This window comes from Coloeus monedula (assembly GCF_965178545.1).
Source record: "Coloeus monedula genome assembly, chromosome: 8".
NCBI lineage: Eukaryota > Metazoa > Chordata > Aves > Passeriformes > Corvidae > Coloeus > Coloeus monedula.
Window position 1 is genome coordinate 31204262 of NC_138788.1, and position 17234 is coordinate 31221495.

Sequence of the window (17234 nt, forward strand, 5' to 3'; positions counted from 1 at the left end):
GGGTTAAGTGGACTATCTTTGAAAGTGCTGAAAACATTGCTAACTACTGGGTGTAGACAGGGCAAAAAAAGGGTTGAACTCTCTTGAATTTGAGAGAAACTTTATTGATACTTTGGTCATTGAACATCAGCTTTGCAAGCAAAAGGGGAACCTATTAGGGAGGAATCACAGGGTTTGTTTAAATTATTCCATAAGAGGATCAGTAGGGCACCTTCAAAGCAAATCTGATCCTTCATGTTTATTGTGTTTTGGATTGCATTGTGAGATGGTTTGCAAACAGAGGAAATACATTCTTTTTAGGAGTAACTATACCAAAAGATGGGCTCTAGGGTCGCACATAATGCACACCAGCCACAAACAGGCATTCAGCCCTAATCCAAAGTTAAAACACCAATAAAATTGCTGGAACATGTATAGTTAGTTGGTTTTCCCTACAGATCTGCTCCTAGCAGGCAGAGATGTAGCAGAAGACCAGATTCTGAAGTTAAACTAATTAACTTCGAAATAAGTCCATTAGCAATTCAGGCAGCTTGAATTTTATAACATCTCTCTAGGGACAAATGAGCCTTTATGTAAGGAGAAGAGTAAACAATGAAAGTATAAAAGGAGTGACTACTGCAGTGTAAAATCAGTGTTTTGCTTGGTACTGTGGCATTTATTGTAACAGCGTCTTGAGTATGGCCAGAACAACTCTTGTCAATGAATGTCTATGCTCAACTTAGGTTATCCTGAAAGGACTCACTGGAGTTGGGTTCATTCCTGCTGCTTCAGTGGAAGGCTTTGATGTCAAACTCTCTTGATTGGCCTGCCTTATTCCTCAGTGTTGAGATTTGGCAAAGCTGTACTCTGTGGTGCTGGTTTATTGAAACTGATGGAGAAGGTTTGAGATGAGGCTCAGGCAGCAGCAGTTGAAATGCAGCACTAGAAAGAGCTTGTGCCAAATGCCTAGAGGTCTGAAATCTGAGATTTTGGCCTGTTGTGCCTGGATGTTCTTGAACAGAAAGCACACAAGTCTGTGTCTCCAGCGATGAGGACCTGTGATGTAACATTTGCTTTGGACAGACCTGTTTGTGAAAGGAAAAAGCAAATAGAAGCAGGTTTCTTATAACTGTTCTGCCCTGTGATAATGCCCTCTTTGTCTCAGTTTTACTTTTCAGGTCATCTCCTGCCCAAGTATCAATTCAGAAAGGAGAAACTGGAGTTTTACAATCTGGGAAATACACTCTTAAATATATGTGCATTTATACTGTATATGCACATAAAGAGACATACTCAAGGAATCCTTTCCTCCCCCAATTTTAAGTTAAGATCCAATTTCTGCATTCCGTATTTGTAGATTTTTAAATGTTGATCATAGAAATGACAGTTGTCTAAGAAAAGTTTACATCTGTAGAACTGGTAGGAAGGAACTGTCTTGTAATGAATGGTTATTTTATATATACTGGAAATGTTCTTCAGATTTATCTTCAGCTGGAATTAACAATTTGGCAAGCATCCTTGGAGGACTGTGCAATTTGTAAACAAAATATAGCTATCATAATTAGAAATCTAGTGTCTAAAAACTGTGAGAAAAATCAAGTGTCCTTATTGGAAGAGGAAGAACATCACAGGTAAATGAAAAGCCAGCTTCAGTTTTAAATACCTTTATGGTGCCATTTGACAATTAGCGAAATCAAGTTTAGCGGAATTTATTTGATGTGTTTCAGTAAATGGTTGCATTAAAGGGGTTGATAATGCTCTGTAGGTCTAATTAGGATGAGATTTAGGAAGGGAGTCCCTTGCTATTTGTGAGTTTTAATGAGAAATATCCATTTAAAGTGAATCTGTGATCTTCTTAGTATTTATTTAAAGTGCATACACTTAAATGTAGTAACATAGAACATGCAAACACTTGATTAAAATAATGATCCGAAGCAATGCTCTGTCCTGCATACAAGAAGGAGATAGTGCTGATTTCCCTACTAAGGTAAGATACTAAATCTAGTTTATTATCAGTAGCACCTTCATTTAAGATTAGGAAGAAAGTGATTCATGGAGCTCAAAACCTGTTAGCTTCATTTCAACACTCTGTAGAGTTCTAAACCATAAATGGAGGAAAGAAATAATTAAACATATATTGTGATTAATAACAAAACAGTTGAAATCTGAATTTATCAATGTAGTTCATACGAAGATAGTCTGTAAGAAAATTGACATGAAAATGCAATATATTTTACCTGAACCTCAGCATTTGATGACAGGAAATCACTGAAACTGAAGAGTGCAGTGCATATATAAGGAAATTGTAAGGGGAACTCAGCTGCTTCATCATGAAATGTGAGTGGGTGTGCTGAACAACTATGGGAAGATATCAGTGCTCCTTAAAGGCTGATCTTGGGACTGATATTGTTACATAATTTTTATAATCTACCTTATAACGTTGCTAATGAAGTCTGGTAATGCAAAGGTGGAAGCTACTTTAAATAGGAAGGAGAACCAGAATATCCTGCAAAAAAGTAATGTGTAGGATGTAATTACTTCAGTATAAATTGTAAATTAATACATTTAGAGACTAAGAGTATTAACAATTTATTTTATAATCTTGAATTGAAATGTGGAAAGGGAGAAAACTTGCTTGTCTATCTCAATTAGAACATGAACTAATTAACATTATTAATTTTATATACTCTGCAAACTCTGAAGCGCCAAGTGCATTGGTAGAATGATCAGTCACAGGAACTCCAGTTAAATATATGAAAGCATTAGTAGAATGCTTCATGTTTTGTTACTACAGTTTTATGAATACAAATAGACACAGACTCAGGGGGAGAACCATTAGGATGGTCAGGGCTGTGGAAGGCACTAACAGTTTGTTTAAATGAGTAAAATCAAGGCTGGGAGGGAAGAGTATTGCTGTTTATAAACATTTGTGGGGCATATAGGAAGACCAGGTCTTTAAGTACAACACTGGTAGAAGAAAAATTGGGATAAACTGGCCATCAATACATCATTTGGGAATTGGAAGGAGGCTTTTGTCTTAGAGCTGTGAAGTTTTTGAGAAGAGATACTGGAGCTTGGTACTTTGCTGCCATTAGCATGGAGTCTCAAAATCTCTAGTCCAATGGGTGTTGTCAGTTACAGCTGATCTGAAAAGTTCTTGTTTCTTTTAGAGAGTGAGAAACAAAACCTGTTTTTGTTTAAGGTGACAAATCTCATGCAGTGTCAACCAGACACTGTACTTGTTCTTGTCACGAAGGACTAGGAAAGCTTTCCCTGCTATATGCTTCTGGTAAACACTGCTGTGACATCTGGCCTTACTCTTCTGACCCAGCCTTGTTGATCTTGAGTGTGGGATCTGGAGCTGAGCAGTTCAAGGGTGCTGTGGAGCAGTACCCACCCATGGCAAGCAGTGCAGCCCTTCTGGCTCCCCTGCTCAGACTGACCCTGCACATTCCCCACGGCCAGATCGCCCTTGGATGATCCATTCTTCCTGCCTGAGTAACAGCACCCGGGTGGCATTTCAAGAACTGTATCAGCTTGTGTGCATTAGGATTTCTGTGTCTTTCCTGAGGAGCCTGAGTCCTGGCACAGCTTGTGGCCCTGCTGCTTTAGCTGGACACTTCACCAGGATCTCTCTGCCTGCTATTGAGTCTCATTTGCAGCAAGACTATTTGCAGGGTAGGAGAAGTAATTACATCCAGTATGGATGTTGCAGAGCTGTGCAGGGGCAGTGCAGTGATACAGGCGTACACCTACTGTTAGAAGGAATTAGTGAACCATTCCAGCACAACTGATCTGACTATAGGACTGGTTTCAACCACTGAGTTGTGGTGGTTGAAAAATCGTGTTAAAGTAATAATTCTCAACTCAAATGATCAGACAAACAAAACCAGAATAAACAACAAATACTTAAGAAATCGCTTTGAGTAGATTGTATGAAGAGCACTGTGAAATTTATATTCAACACGTCAATACTTCTGTTTTTTCTCCTGTGATCCCAAAGGAAAAGATTTGGTTTGAAGACAGTAGATGATGTTTAGTCATTAGGTGGAAATTGATCTTATGACTTAAACTACTGGAACAGATTGTTACTTTGACTTTTCATGAAACTCCTCAATAAATAGAAATTAGATTCTTTCTCTTGCGTGATGGGAATAAATCACTTTTTTAAACCTATAGAATTTTTTCCTACCTTAGAGGATAATGTAATTGACTTCCAGTTCAGGTTTATAAAGTTGTTTGCTGTTTTTAAAACCTTCCCTTCCCCCTCCCCCCCAGTGGATTGACTGACACTTTAGGAAGATAAGAAAGAAATTCAATTTTAAATGAATGGAGAAAAATCATATTTGCATAAAACATAAGAAAACATATTTTTCATTATCTTTGTTCTGCAGCTGTAGTGCTCTTTGTTGCACAGAAGGCACATATTTAGTGAATGTGATGTTTCTGAAGAGAATATGTATTTTTTCTGAAATAATGGTATATGTATTCAAGTAGGAAAATCTATACATGATATTTATAGAAGTCCTACATTTACCTTGCCTTTATAAAGTAATAGCCATACAAAAGAATTTGCTTTTTAAATGATGTTTTGGTAGAGGCCAGTATTATTCTACTGTTTTGCATTTTTGCAGCTATATATTCAATATTTGTACCGACTGATACATAACGTGGTACGGCCTTGCCCGTGGCAGCGGGGTTGGAGCTGAATGATCTTTAAGGCTCCCTCCAACCCGAGGCTTTCTATGACTCTATGACACACGTGGCATTTCTGCTTTCTCTCTCACCTTTCTTGTCATTCCGTTTTGACAAGCACGGAGGCTGCAAGAGGGTTGTCTGTGTCATTCTTTCCATCACTGATCTGGTTAAGATTTTTGCGTTCTTGACTTAGTATTAGGCGGTTTCCCCGCGTTGATCTTACTGCAGTCGGTGCCAGGTAGCTCGGTCTGGGTGTGCCGCAGGAATTCCGGCTTTGCTCGCCACTCGCCACCAGGGGTCACTGCTGGCCGCGGCATCCCAGTGCCCGAAGGCTCGCGGTGACGGCGGCAGAGATGCGGCTTCTCTTTCTGACCTGCAGGCGCCGTTTCCATAATTTTAAGCCCTTCCCTGATCAAAGAATACTTAATCAATTGTTTATTTTAAAGCCCTTTTATATTCAAATGAAGGGTTTCCTCCAGTGATTTACCAAATAATGATTTTGCTGAGGTTACAACTCTATTACAGTATCAATTATTAATGCTTAAGAAATAATATTCTGAATTGTTCATACTCTCATTAGACCTCATTCAAATGCCATTAATCTTTTCTGAGTAGAAGGTATAGTGAACTATGGGAATTGAGTGTCTCCATCGTTTAGTGAATGGAAGGTAATTTGGATACAAGTGGCCATCATTCTTCTGTAGTGTACTAGGAGAAGCTGACAGCTGGTTATGTACAGTTTGGATGCCTGGTTGTTGTGTATGGAAAGTAACTGTAGCAAGTTGCCCCCAAAATGACAATAAACATTGGAAAAACATGATCTCCCTGCGCTCCCACTCCCTCAAGATAATGTTTTAAAATTATTATAAACTTGATGTACATTACTTATTTAGCTTAGTAAGCTTCAGCAGCTCTGTCTTCTAACATTATGTCTGGTCTCTCTTGACACATGTAAATCTCTGTATCCAGAGCATCCTTTGCCAGGGGAGTATCCTTGCTAAAGAGATCTGATACTTTTTTGCATGAAGAACTGTCTCCTCTTGTTTGCTTTGTACATGGCTTCTTCAAGCTGTGTTTCATAAACCTCAGCTCTTTATATTCCGAGAGGCTGTGGACTCTTTATATCCACCCTCTATTTATCACTTATTTTACAGACATTTATCATTCACTTCCAAGTTTTCTTTTTTCCAAGTGCAAAAGTCACCAGTTCAAAGGAATTCAGTGGTTTCTGTAATTGGAACATCCTTATTACTCTCCTGTATACAGTCTCCAGCACTAATCCCTTCTTTTTCAGTAGGGCACAGTTTTCCAAGGTTATAAAACCCACAGATTTATGCAGTGGGATAACGGTATTCTCTTTTCTGACACAATTCCTTATTTTGACTATTGCTGAGTGGTGATGTAATACTGTCATGAGCTATCCTGAGATGATCTTAAAATGTACCTTACTTAGTTTTCAATTTAACTGTGTTGAATTTTGTGTATTGCTTTATTCAGTCACATATGTATATATATTCAGGTTTTAAACAAGATCTAGAGCATAAACAGATGATGAAGAGATCACGTTTTTGTTATTACAGAACAAATAAAAAAATAAATTTTTCTGTTTGTGATTATAATAGTCCTAGAAGTAAAAAAATTATACATTTTTACTGGCTTTTCCTTATTTGACAAAAAAATAGTATCTAGTTGTGTTTTGTCCAGAGGTAACATAAAGTGCTAAAAGTTTTAGACCTAATCACAGGTCATTTAAAAATGTGATGCTTTGTGCCTTTCTGTCAATTTGTGACTCATACAGTCTGTTTTCTGAGAAGAATGCAGAAATGAATTATTATTTGAGCTAATCTAATGCTTTCAATTAGACTGACATCCCCTGTTGTCAATTTTTTCATTGAGCATCTGTTAAACATAAAAGTGTACACCATATTTTATCAGAATGAGCAATCCTGACATCTGTAATTAAGCCTCCCCTGTTTCTGCTTTACTGGCTTTAACGTCCCCATCTAACAGATTGTACAAATTGCACATTTGTTTACAAAACAGGTCCAGATTGTTCTTTGAATGTCCCTTCCACGGAGTCTTACTGGGTTCTGCCCAACGTGAAGCCCTTCAGCCCCTCTGTGGGCCGTGCTTCCCACAAAGCCATCCTACATGGGAAGTTTATGTGGGTGATTGGTGGATACACCTTTAACTACAGTTCCTTCCAAATGGTGTTGAAGTAAGTGATTTCTCCTTTGTCACATCCTTTCTGATGGGGCTTAGGGAAGACAGGTCCTACCAGGGAGGGAGCTTCTATCTTCTAATTTAGCTGAAAGGTTTATATCTCTTTTAGATTTTTTATTAATGGTCTTATTTTGTGCTTGTAATTTTCTTATGATTATAGAAAGTGAAAATATGGGCAATTTCAAACTGTATGTGATATTAATATGTACTTCAGTTTCGCAAAAAACTGCAAAACATGAGGAGGTTTGAGGTGAAATTCACTGCTGATGTGTCCACAAAGTACATTTTGAAAGCCATGTGTATTATTGATGTTAATTTATGAATATAGGGGACTTGTATTTAGGGCTTGCACTTTGCCTGCTGGTGCCATGCCAGTAAGGGTCAGGCAGGTCACCTGTATTCCACTTTTTTGTACTTGTGGCAGTTTGTGTGTGTGTGTCTATTTGACCACCTATTGAAAACTAAGTTGAAGCAGCTGTAAATAGTACCTGGGTTGATTTGGGTGGTAATTTTATATGTAGAGTCGCTACATGTGGCAAATGCAAGTGTTAGGATATATTTATTAGCATATTATTAGCATGTTTACTTCTCCTGTTGTTGTCTACCTGTTGCTTTCTTCCACGTGTTTGCAATCATCCAAACAAATCCCATCATCTTCTGGATTTTTCTTTTCTACCTTTGTTGTTTATTTTTTTATCTCTCTTATCTAATGGTGTGTGTTGATTAATTAATTAAAATATAATGGAAATTAAAATCAACCATGTAGTTAAGAATGTGCCCAACAGTAAATCTTCAAAGTAGTGCAAAAGCATGTGGCATGAGCAGTGTAGTGGGGTGTGGTTTTTTTACATGGCTGATAACAGATCAAGTCTTGTGATTTTTGTTAATTACTCCTATTTTCTGAGATTTTTCATGGGTCCCTTAAAGAGCTGCTCCTATTTTGCTTGAGGAATGTTTAGTGCATTATCACAAGTTAGTGCACTGTTGCAATAGTTCAAAATGACGGCAGTGAAGTTATTGCTGCTAACAAATTACCATGTCAGATAAACAGGGACTGATGAAATTTGCCAAACAGGAGTTAGTTTGAACGTACAAGCCCCTCTATTTCCTCTGCAGGTTGAAAATGTTTCCTTTTCTATTTCTCCTCTAGCTACAATTTGGAAAGCAGTATATGGAATGTAGTACCCGTATCCAAAGGGCCGCTCCAGAGATATGGACACACTCTTGCTTTGTATCAGGTTTGGACTCTTCAGTGTTCTGTGTAATGAATTGCTTTGTGTGTGCTGTTTGTGATCTTAAAATGAGTCACCATGAACAAAGACTTTTGAGGATAATTTAATTTCTAAGTATTTCGTATTAATGTTTTCTTCAGTACTTAGGTGTTCTGCATGGTTTTTGGAACAGAGATTATGCAATAGTTCTCAGTCACTTTGCTGACCAGAAACCTTCCGAGCTAAACCCGCCAATAAAAGGCAGGGGTGTGTGTGAGATAAAACTGGGGCTGTGGGCAGTGCTCTTGCTCACCAGGCACCATCCCCATGGGCTGAACCCTGCAGGCAGAGCCAAGTGCTGGTAGCAGGGTCCTTTGGCAGCCCTATGGCAAGTGATGGCCCAAGTCTGGAAACTGTTCAGGGAATCCAGCCAAGAGCACAAGGAGTCAGGACTGGAGAGAAGGCTCCAACATATGCCTGAGGGAACTATCGGTGAGACAAGCTACAGAGGATGACAGACTTGTTAACTGTGACAGAGAAATACAGAATTTGTATCGCAAATTTTCATTTGTTTGCATAAAGCAACCCCAGCAGGGAAGGACAAAAAGGATTGTATCAAGTCAGACCAGGGTTCATCTCGCCTGGTAACACCTCTTGAATAATGGGTAACAGTGAATGCCTAGGGAAGAATATAAGATAAAATGACAGGAACTTACAGAAGCTTCCTCAGAATACTGTCCTACTTTGCAGCTGGGATTTCCTGAAATAGGATGGTATTTTTGTGGAAAAATATGAATCCATGTTATTTATTTATTTTATTTTTTCAATTTTTGGACCATATATTTATGTTAACATTGACATCATCCTGTGCCCAAGAATTCCAGAATATTTTTTAAGAAATAAAACCTTTTCAGAAACTGGTATAGTTGGTTTAATTTTGATAATCCCCACTTCTTAGTCTCCATTTATTTTCTCATACTACTCATGATTTTTTGTAAGGCCATCACATCCTCTACCATTTCTTTTTCACACTGAAAATGCTTTGTATTTTTAATAATCCTCTATAAGGAAGATATTTCATACCTTGGATAACATTGTGCCATTGCCTTTACTTCTTCTAATTCTGTTATATCCCTTCTGAGAAAGGAGGAATCACAGTCTTTAGTATGTTCTTACCTCAGAGATTGATGTCACTGGGAATTAAGGGTCTAATTTGTTCCTATTAATTCTTTAGGGTATTTTAGCTTTTTGAAAATCTGCTATTAGCTTTGAATTGGTGTTTTCCCAGAACTGTTACAACCTCAAGATCTCATTCTAGGCAATTCAAAATCCATCCCGATATGCTCAGACTTTAAATTGTTTTTTACGCAGAAGCGTCTTTTCATCCTTATACGTGCGAACATTTATTTACCTTTTCATTTTTTCTTGTATTGCACATGCAGTATTAGGAGATTGTTCTGCAATTACTTGCTTTTGACCATTGTCTCAGCTATTTTGATTAACATAGTATAGTCAAAAGGTATTGCTGTTTTTCCACTCATCCCTCTGCCAGCTTGTTTTTTAGTGTATTGAATAAGCAAATCCCAGTTGAAGATGCCTGTAGGACACCACTAATGAATGACCTTTGTTCATTTAAGAAGTGACTATTTTTACCCCTCCAAACTTTACTTTTTAGACTTAATTAGCCTTGTGTTAACTGCTTTCCTTGTTCCAGAACATCTTAGTTCCTTTAGGGCATGAGGAATATTATCAAGCATCTTTTGGAAATTTCAGGTAAATGTATCATCTGGACCTTTAATTTCTTCAGAAATAGCAAAAGCTTTATTTGCAAGATATAACTTCTCATTTCAAAGATTCACAGAATTTTTCTTCATCTGTTTGTCTGTTTCACTCACTGAATTCTGTCCTTTCTGGCTCTCCCTTATCAGTCTTTTGGTATGAATACATTTTTAAGCAGGAATTTACATACTACAGAGAGGGGTTAACTGTTTAATTCCTTCAGAACTGATTCCAGGGACTTTGCCAGGTTTGGGGTTTTTTTCTATTATAACTTTCTGTTTTTAATTTTTGCTATGGAAATACCTGTAAAGTCTACCATGGAAAACCCATGTGGGAAAGTTAACCTCATTTTATTGTTATGGCTTTCACTTCTCAGAATACTCCTTCAGACCTCAGCACTCCTTCAGGTACTTTGTTGGCACCGCAAAGTATCTAGTTAGATGTATTGCTAATGCATTTGAAAAATGACGTATTAGTACTTTAAATTTTGTAGGTATCTCATTTAGGTGTTTCATGGCTTGCCTTTGTGTGTGTCTCTGTTTTAATCTGCTGGAGTTTCTGATCCTTTGTTTTGAACTCTACTTTTTCTTCTAAGTCTCCATTATCTTTCTGTTAAGTTAAATTTTATTTATTTTGTTATTTGGGATGGGAAGTTTTGGTTTTCTTTTTAAATAGGAAGTGTTCGTGCATTCTGAGCAAAATGTCTTACAATGCCTTAGAATGTCTTCATGTTTTCACTAAAGATTTTACCCTTGTAGTTGTACATTTTAGTTTCTTTTTATGTTTGGTCTTTTTTTATATAGTGAGTGCTTCCTGAAAGTTCAGAGGAATTGAAGGCATGGGCTGGTACTTTGTTTTGTCTTGTTTTCCTGGCATCTGTTGTTCTTACAGAGATGTTGGATCTGTGTGTGGCATGGTGAATATTGTAGAGATGTTTTCAGTAGTAATATAAACTAGATTTTGTGCATGCCCTAACATAACTCAGGGCTTTCCTCCTGTCAGTTCCCTGATTCATTATTAATGTATTACCTGTTCTTTAAAAGGTCAGATCTTTTTGACCAGTATGTTTGATTATTACAGTTCTTGTAGAATGTGGACTTTTTAGTCAAGAAACATTTGAATAATGTATCATTTAGCAGTTCAGAATAAAGGCTTAAAATATAATTTAACATTTTTATTCGATGGTGTTAATATTTTCTTGAGACATTCCAGACTAAAGAGTAACCGCTTTAGAAATGCTTTCACCAGAAATATTAAATGTGGTAGACCTGTGTTAATTCAGACATCTCTTTGGATCTCAGTGAAGAAGTACAACTCATGCTAATAATAATGAAAGCTGCAAGTAAAGGTATAGTGAAGAAGCTGTGGCTGTTGTTGAAGACATATGTTAATTAGCAATTAGGATTCAATAATAATGAATTTATGTGAAATAATTAACTACTATGCTGCTTGTACTAGTGATTATGTCAAATGTCAAAACTTACATGGGACAAAATGAGCTGATATCCAAGGCAAAGAAATTTCAAGGGGAAAAAGTACATCCTTCTGCAATGAGTCCTTACATTAACTTGTTAGGATAAAGTTCTGATATTTTTCCTTTCATATCTTCAGTCTCTTGAAAAAAAACCAGAAAAAAGAATTAAGAGTGAAGAGCAGTAGAACGTAGTGCCTAGAGATGGCAGCTTCGAGCTGTGTTTTCAGCTCTGTCCTAGTAATTATGTAATGTTTCCTTTATGGTTGAGAGAGAAAAAATATCCACAGAGAAGAAATTAGATTAAGTTTCTGATGTGAGCTCCTGAGATTTTAAAGCCTAGTGCTAGGCTGGAGTGAGAGCGCAGAGCCAGCGCTGCCCGATTGTGGTGCAAGGTAAATTGCAGCTGTGTGACTGACTCTGTGGAGAATGAAGTAAGTTACTGTGCCCGTTTCCCTCAGAAAGCTGCTTTAGTAAGAACTGAAGTACTGTTCTTCTTTATTCTGAAGAAAAAAAGATCAGAAGACTCCCACTGATGTATAGTTATAGCAAATGCTTAAGACATTTTATGTATTTGTAGAGGAGAGAGTATAAAAGAGCACTTGCTTTAAGACCAACTAAACTGTTGGGTACTGTTACCTTCAGTGCTTCCTTGGGCTGGTTATTGGAAAGGTGCTGTCTATCTCTGTTAGCAAGTGGTTCTACTGCATCTTAGAAATTGTATGTAGCTCCTGGCACCTTGATACTGAAAATATCAACATCCTTTGAAATAATTTATATATGAAGTAGGTTTACAAAGAAACTGAAGGGAATGACTTGTGAGGATTTTAGAGTAGGTACATATAGCTTGGAAAAACAGTCACTAGGGAGGGAGTTAGAGAGTTAATTGTAAGTACTAGGTCCCTGGAATTAAGGAGAAAGGCAGTTGCTTGCAAGGTGTATATGTGGTCACTGCTGGCACTTTACTCAGTCAGTTTTTGGTAGTATCACTAAAATTGGTTGAATTTGGCCTCGTAATTGAACTGTTGCTGCTGGTCCCAAGGCAGTGGAAGGATGGCTGTGCTTTGAAGTTTTTTCCTTTGAGATTGGCAATAGAAATGAAACAGGCAAGCTGATGTAGTAGTAACCATAAAGATATTTTACAGTATACAGACTGTTTTATACACAGTCAAATTTAATTTAAGTCATTTGAGTTTTATGAATGTTACTTCCACTTTTAAAACATTATTAAAATAGGAGAATTGTTTTGATTCCTTTTACAAATTAATTGGTATTGATGTTGAGTCTGTATATATCTTCTGGTATTTTTATTAGTCTCATCAAAAGCTAGCATTAACAAAGCAAAAAAGAGTCAAAACTTTTCCTACTTCAATATGAACACGATAAAATCTTTCACCAGTTGGTTTATTGCTATTCTTTTATTGCCTATTTTAGTTGGCTGTTGGAGTATAATTTGAATAGCACTAGGAATGTAAAAGTATTTTCTGACTATTCTATTAGCAGCTATTAGTAGGTTGTACCAGCAATTTCTGTAGGTTTATTGTTCTGTGACTTTGAATTATATCTTATGCACAACTTGCTCTCTAAGTCTGATTTGCAGACCTTGAATGTGTGAGGAGTAGGTGAGATGAGCTGCCATACACATTTTGCATGTAGTCTGGAGAAAAGCCTGTTCAGAGGTCCCTTCAATTAAGTGGCCCTAATTCGTCAAGAGATCAGTTCTTTATGTAGAAGTGTAATATATTTCATTCCTTGTTTCAATGTTATATTCCAATTGGTTTGAATGTGAAGTCCAAGTAAGGTCACCTTAATTAATACCTTTAACTATACCTAGCAGCCATTGGAAAACTGCAAATAATGAAGAGATAAAGTGACAGCACTCTTGATTAGGTTGACCTCCTGACATACAATGTAGTGCAGTATTGTCTTGACCTTGAATTTGGTCCTATTGGGAACTTAAGTTAAAATGTTCCTCTCATGTAACTTATTTGGGTTCTTATTCAGAGAGAATATAGTCCCACAGTAAGCTAAGAATTAATAAGTCAGGCTTCAGGAAGAAGAGTTAAGTAGACTGCTTTCCAGTCTGTCAGACCTGGTCTAACGGGAGGATTACTGGATCAAGTAGAAATGTAATTATTTTTAAATTTTGATGTAACACAGAAAATGTTCTTGATACTGTTAACCATATTAAAGGAGATAACACTTTGGGAAATGGAAGAGGGGGGTATTAGACAGTCCTAAACCAGGTGGCAAATGTTGAATGCAAAAACAGGCTTGTGGTGGATGAGTTATTGTCAGATGACATTTTGTGAGACTTATATTTTGCTTGGAAAAAAAAGTTGAGAATGTCTTTAATGACATACAGATTTGACTAAACTTTTCGAAATTTCAGGTAAAAGTATGGAGGACAAAAATCCTAGTAAATGTTAAAGTCCTGTTAGTTTATATAAAGTTAATTTCTATACCAGTGTGTTGATACAGTCTAGGGGAGAAAGAATATTGATGATCTTGTTTCAAGAAAATAGAGAATGACTGTTCATGTAGTTTGTGAGTAGCATTTCTTTGTCCAATTCTTCAAGAACAGTTTAGGTTTATATAAGAATTAAGGCAGGAAACTCATTTCTGAATGATAAACTTTTCTGTGTAACCATGATATATTTAAGAAACACAAAATGAAAAATTATGTGGTTATTTTAATGTGATTGACTTCCTGCCAATTCATTAGAAAGGGATTATAAATTACCCCTTTGTTGCATTTTTTTTTCCACTTTTTTTAGTGGTATCTACCAGATAAGATTCTTTTGGAATGCAGGGAGGATTTGCATAAGAGTCTGTCATTCCAAGGTACAGCCTGAGCAGCTAAGTATTGTTCCTTTAGGAAAAAAGAAAAATTGTAAAGCCTAAGGAATAAAAATATGATAAGTTTTAGAAGTCTTGAATTACTGTACTTATATGAAATATAAAATCAATATTAACACTGAGATAAGGTGTAGGGAAAAGAACATGTCCAAGGTCAATGAAACAAATTATTTTGGCTGTCTGTTTGTTCAGGAATCAATTTGAAGTGTGTAGAAGGGTTACTCTGGTCTAGTGTACAGTCTGTTGGTTGGGACTTGACAAGTGGGTGCTCCTGGTCTTTTGGTGATCTTTTGAAATATCCTCCTTGAGCTGTTTCATTTTTCCTCACAGGAAAATGCTCCTCTGTCAAAGGCCTTTGAACAACCTATTCCAGTCTTGACCATTCTCAATGAAAAAAAAGAGAAATGTTTATTCTTATATTTAAATTGAATTTCTTGTAATCCACATTGTGCCCATCATGTCTGGTTTCTTTGCTGGATTACCTTGGGAAGAATTTGGCTGCCTCTCTTTCAGCTTCTCCCACCAGGCATTTAATTTCATTAAAACTACTTGGTTATTTAACAAACATCTTCTCCAAAGATGATAATAGTATTAATAAGATGAAGAAATTAAGGGGAATTTTACTGCTGTAAACTGTATTGATCCTTCCAACATTCAAATTGTGACAGTTTACTTTTTCCTCCTATATTTGAGTTATTCTCTTGGTCTTATTTTGTCCAGTCAAAAATGTGTATGTCAATCATTACTCTGTAAGAGAAATCCTAGATCAAATGAATGTTTTCTTCTTCCCTTGAAAAATGTGATTTAACTGTTTTATTCAAATCCTGGCTTTGGTCTTATCATTCCTGCCTTCTGCTGTCATCCTCTCTGTCCAATATGCACACTCAAATATTTACAGATCATATACCTTTTGTCATCTTTCTTTATCACTATCGTTCATCAAAATTTCCCACTGAAGTAGTTTTTTCAGGGAAAAAATGCAATTTGAGAAAATGGAAACATTTATTGAAAAGTTTTGGTTCCATTGAAGCAAACAGAAGCTGCACTGGCTGTTTTGTTGGCTTGGACTTGAATACCTGCCAGGAAACCAACTGATGGGATCTGTAGGTGGGAACGTCATGATTGAGCGAGCTGTCGACCTGCTCTGTTTACAGGAAGAAATTTCTCCTTTTGCTGGAATTCCCCTACTGAGCAGGAACTAATTCTGAAGTTTAATAAACAGTGCACTTTTCTACACTTCAATGTGCATATAGTAATATTTACGTGAAATTTTGGTTTAAAAACCTCAAGGTCTTTCAAGGTTCCTGTAACTTCTTAGATAATGTTATTAATACCATATAATGTATCTAGTATGGCCAAGGTTAAATTATTGAGTAAATGCTCAACTTTACTATCTCACATTGTGATTGCTTTTGATACCGGCTATCAAAACTTTAAAATAGGAATGTGTTGGAGGCCTTGTATCTTTTTGGTGCTTTTCTGCCTGTTTTGTTATCTCTTCCATGGAAATTTCTGCCTCTTGGCCTTCTCTCTTCTCTAGACTGAGGAATAGAGTTTTAAGATCTTTCACCTGGGCCAGATTGTTCACACTTTTTTTGGACTAATTTCACAAAGACTCTCAATTTTATGTTTTTAGTTGCCTTTAAAAAAAATATTTTATTTTACTTTGCAACCCTGTTTGCTTGGCTTTCTTATAAACAAATATCTACTATGCTTAATTCAGGTAAAGGTCAGCAGTGCTTGTGTACTAGCACACTTTAAACACTGTATCTTATGTATTGTGTCTGCCATATGTCACCTTTAGCATATACCTTCATTTGTATTTAGTATGCAAGTAATTTGTAAAGGTAGTATAATTTTATAAGGGGGGGATCCTTCTTTTCTATCACAATATTAATGCTGCTTAGGACCATCTGTACTCATGTCATTCCTACAATCCCTTCCTGATTAGGATTTCCAAATAAATGTCTATCTTTATGTGCTCAGGATGTTGGGTTTTGCCCTGTAAAAGTATGCATGTAACAGTTTTTAATTTCAATTCTGTATTTCTTCTACTCGCTTTGGTCTCTCAGCCTGTTTTTCTCTGTGTTCAGCTGATCATCACTTAGAGTGTTTTTAAAGTGTTTTTCACCAGCACTAGGAGCTTCTTAATCTCAGAAATAGCCCTTAGCAAAGCTTAGTTAAATCTGTTTTTGTGGCTGATAAAGCAGTTGTCATGACCTTCTTTCTTTTTCTCTGTGAATATTTTTGTATACAGGATCTGCTGTGTCACCCAAGAATTGCTTCTCACAGAAGTGTTCTTTTATCTGAACTTTGAATCATTTCAGCAGAACTGTGAGGAGGACTTTCCTACTGTCAGCTATCTGAGAAATCATTTCAAAGTTCATGCAGATCTTTAGGTCACTTTTTTTTTTTTTTTTAAATTGTCATTCCTGAGCGTCAGAAATATTTTTTTTCAAATACTGTTGTACAGCCCCTGCAGCTCCCTAATTAGCTCTCTATGCCATAGTCAGTAATCAGCATTTGAAAATTGCTTGTTTACAATTTTAGTGATGCTGATTTGACTTTGGAGATCTATGTGGTATTGTAAGGAATGAGCCATATAGGATCCTTTAAAGAAGAATTTTTTGTTCAAGCCATTCCTGTGGATCAGTGCACGTCCTTCTTCAGTTTTTGTGGGTCTTTACCAAGTTTTTTGAAATGTTTTATCTCCTAGGAAAAAAAACGGGTTCAGATACATATCTCCCTAATCCTACTACAAATTCCTTCTGTGAACATCTTTTGCTCAAACAGCACAGCACAGAGTATCCCTGTATTAATTTTCTCTGTCTTGTTTCTTCTCTTCTTCTTTGCCTCTGTTTCCTGAGTTCTTTTACTCAGAGTTTGGATTGAAACGTAGGAGACGCCAGGCTTTTCTTTGGTCTTTGATTTTTTATGTTTTTGATTTTTTTTATGTCTTATCTATATTTCAGCTGCACAGAGTGTGCCTCTAAGTTGACAAGGTGAAAATGGCC

At 36.6% G+C, this 17234-nt stretch overlaps 1 protein-coding gene across 1 annotated transcript in view; it reads left to right on the top strand.

Moving 5' to 3' along the window:
- Positions 1-17234, top strand: part of ATRNL1 (attractin like 1) — a 439114-nt gene that overhangs the window by 47439 nt on the left and 374441 nt on the right. Inside the window, exons 6-7 of the mRNA XM_082285771.1 lie at positions 6721-6895; positions 8051-8138. Of these exons, the coding sequence (XP_082141897.1) occupies positions 6721-6895; positions 8051-8138 (263 nt within the window). The remainder of the gene's footprint in view (positions 1-6720; positions 6896-8050; positions 8139-17234) is intronic.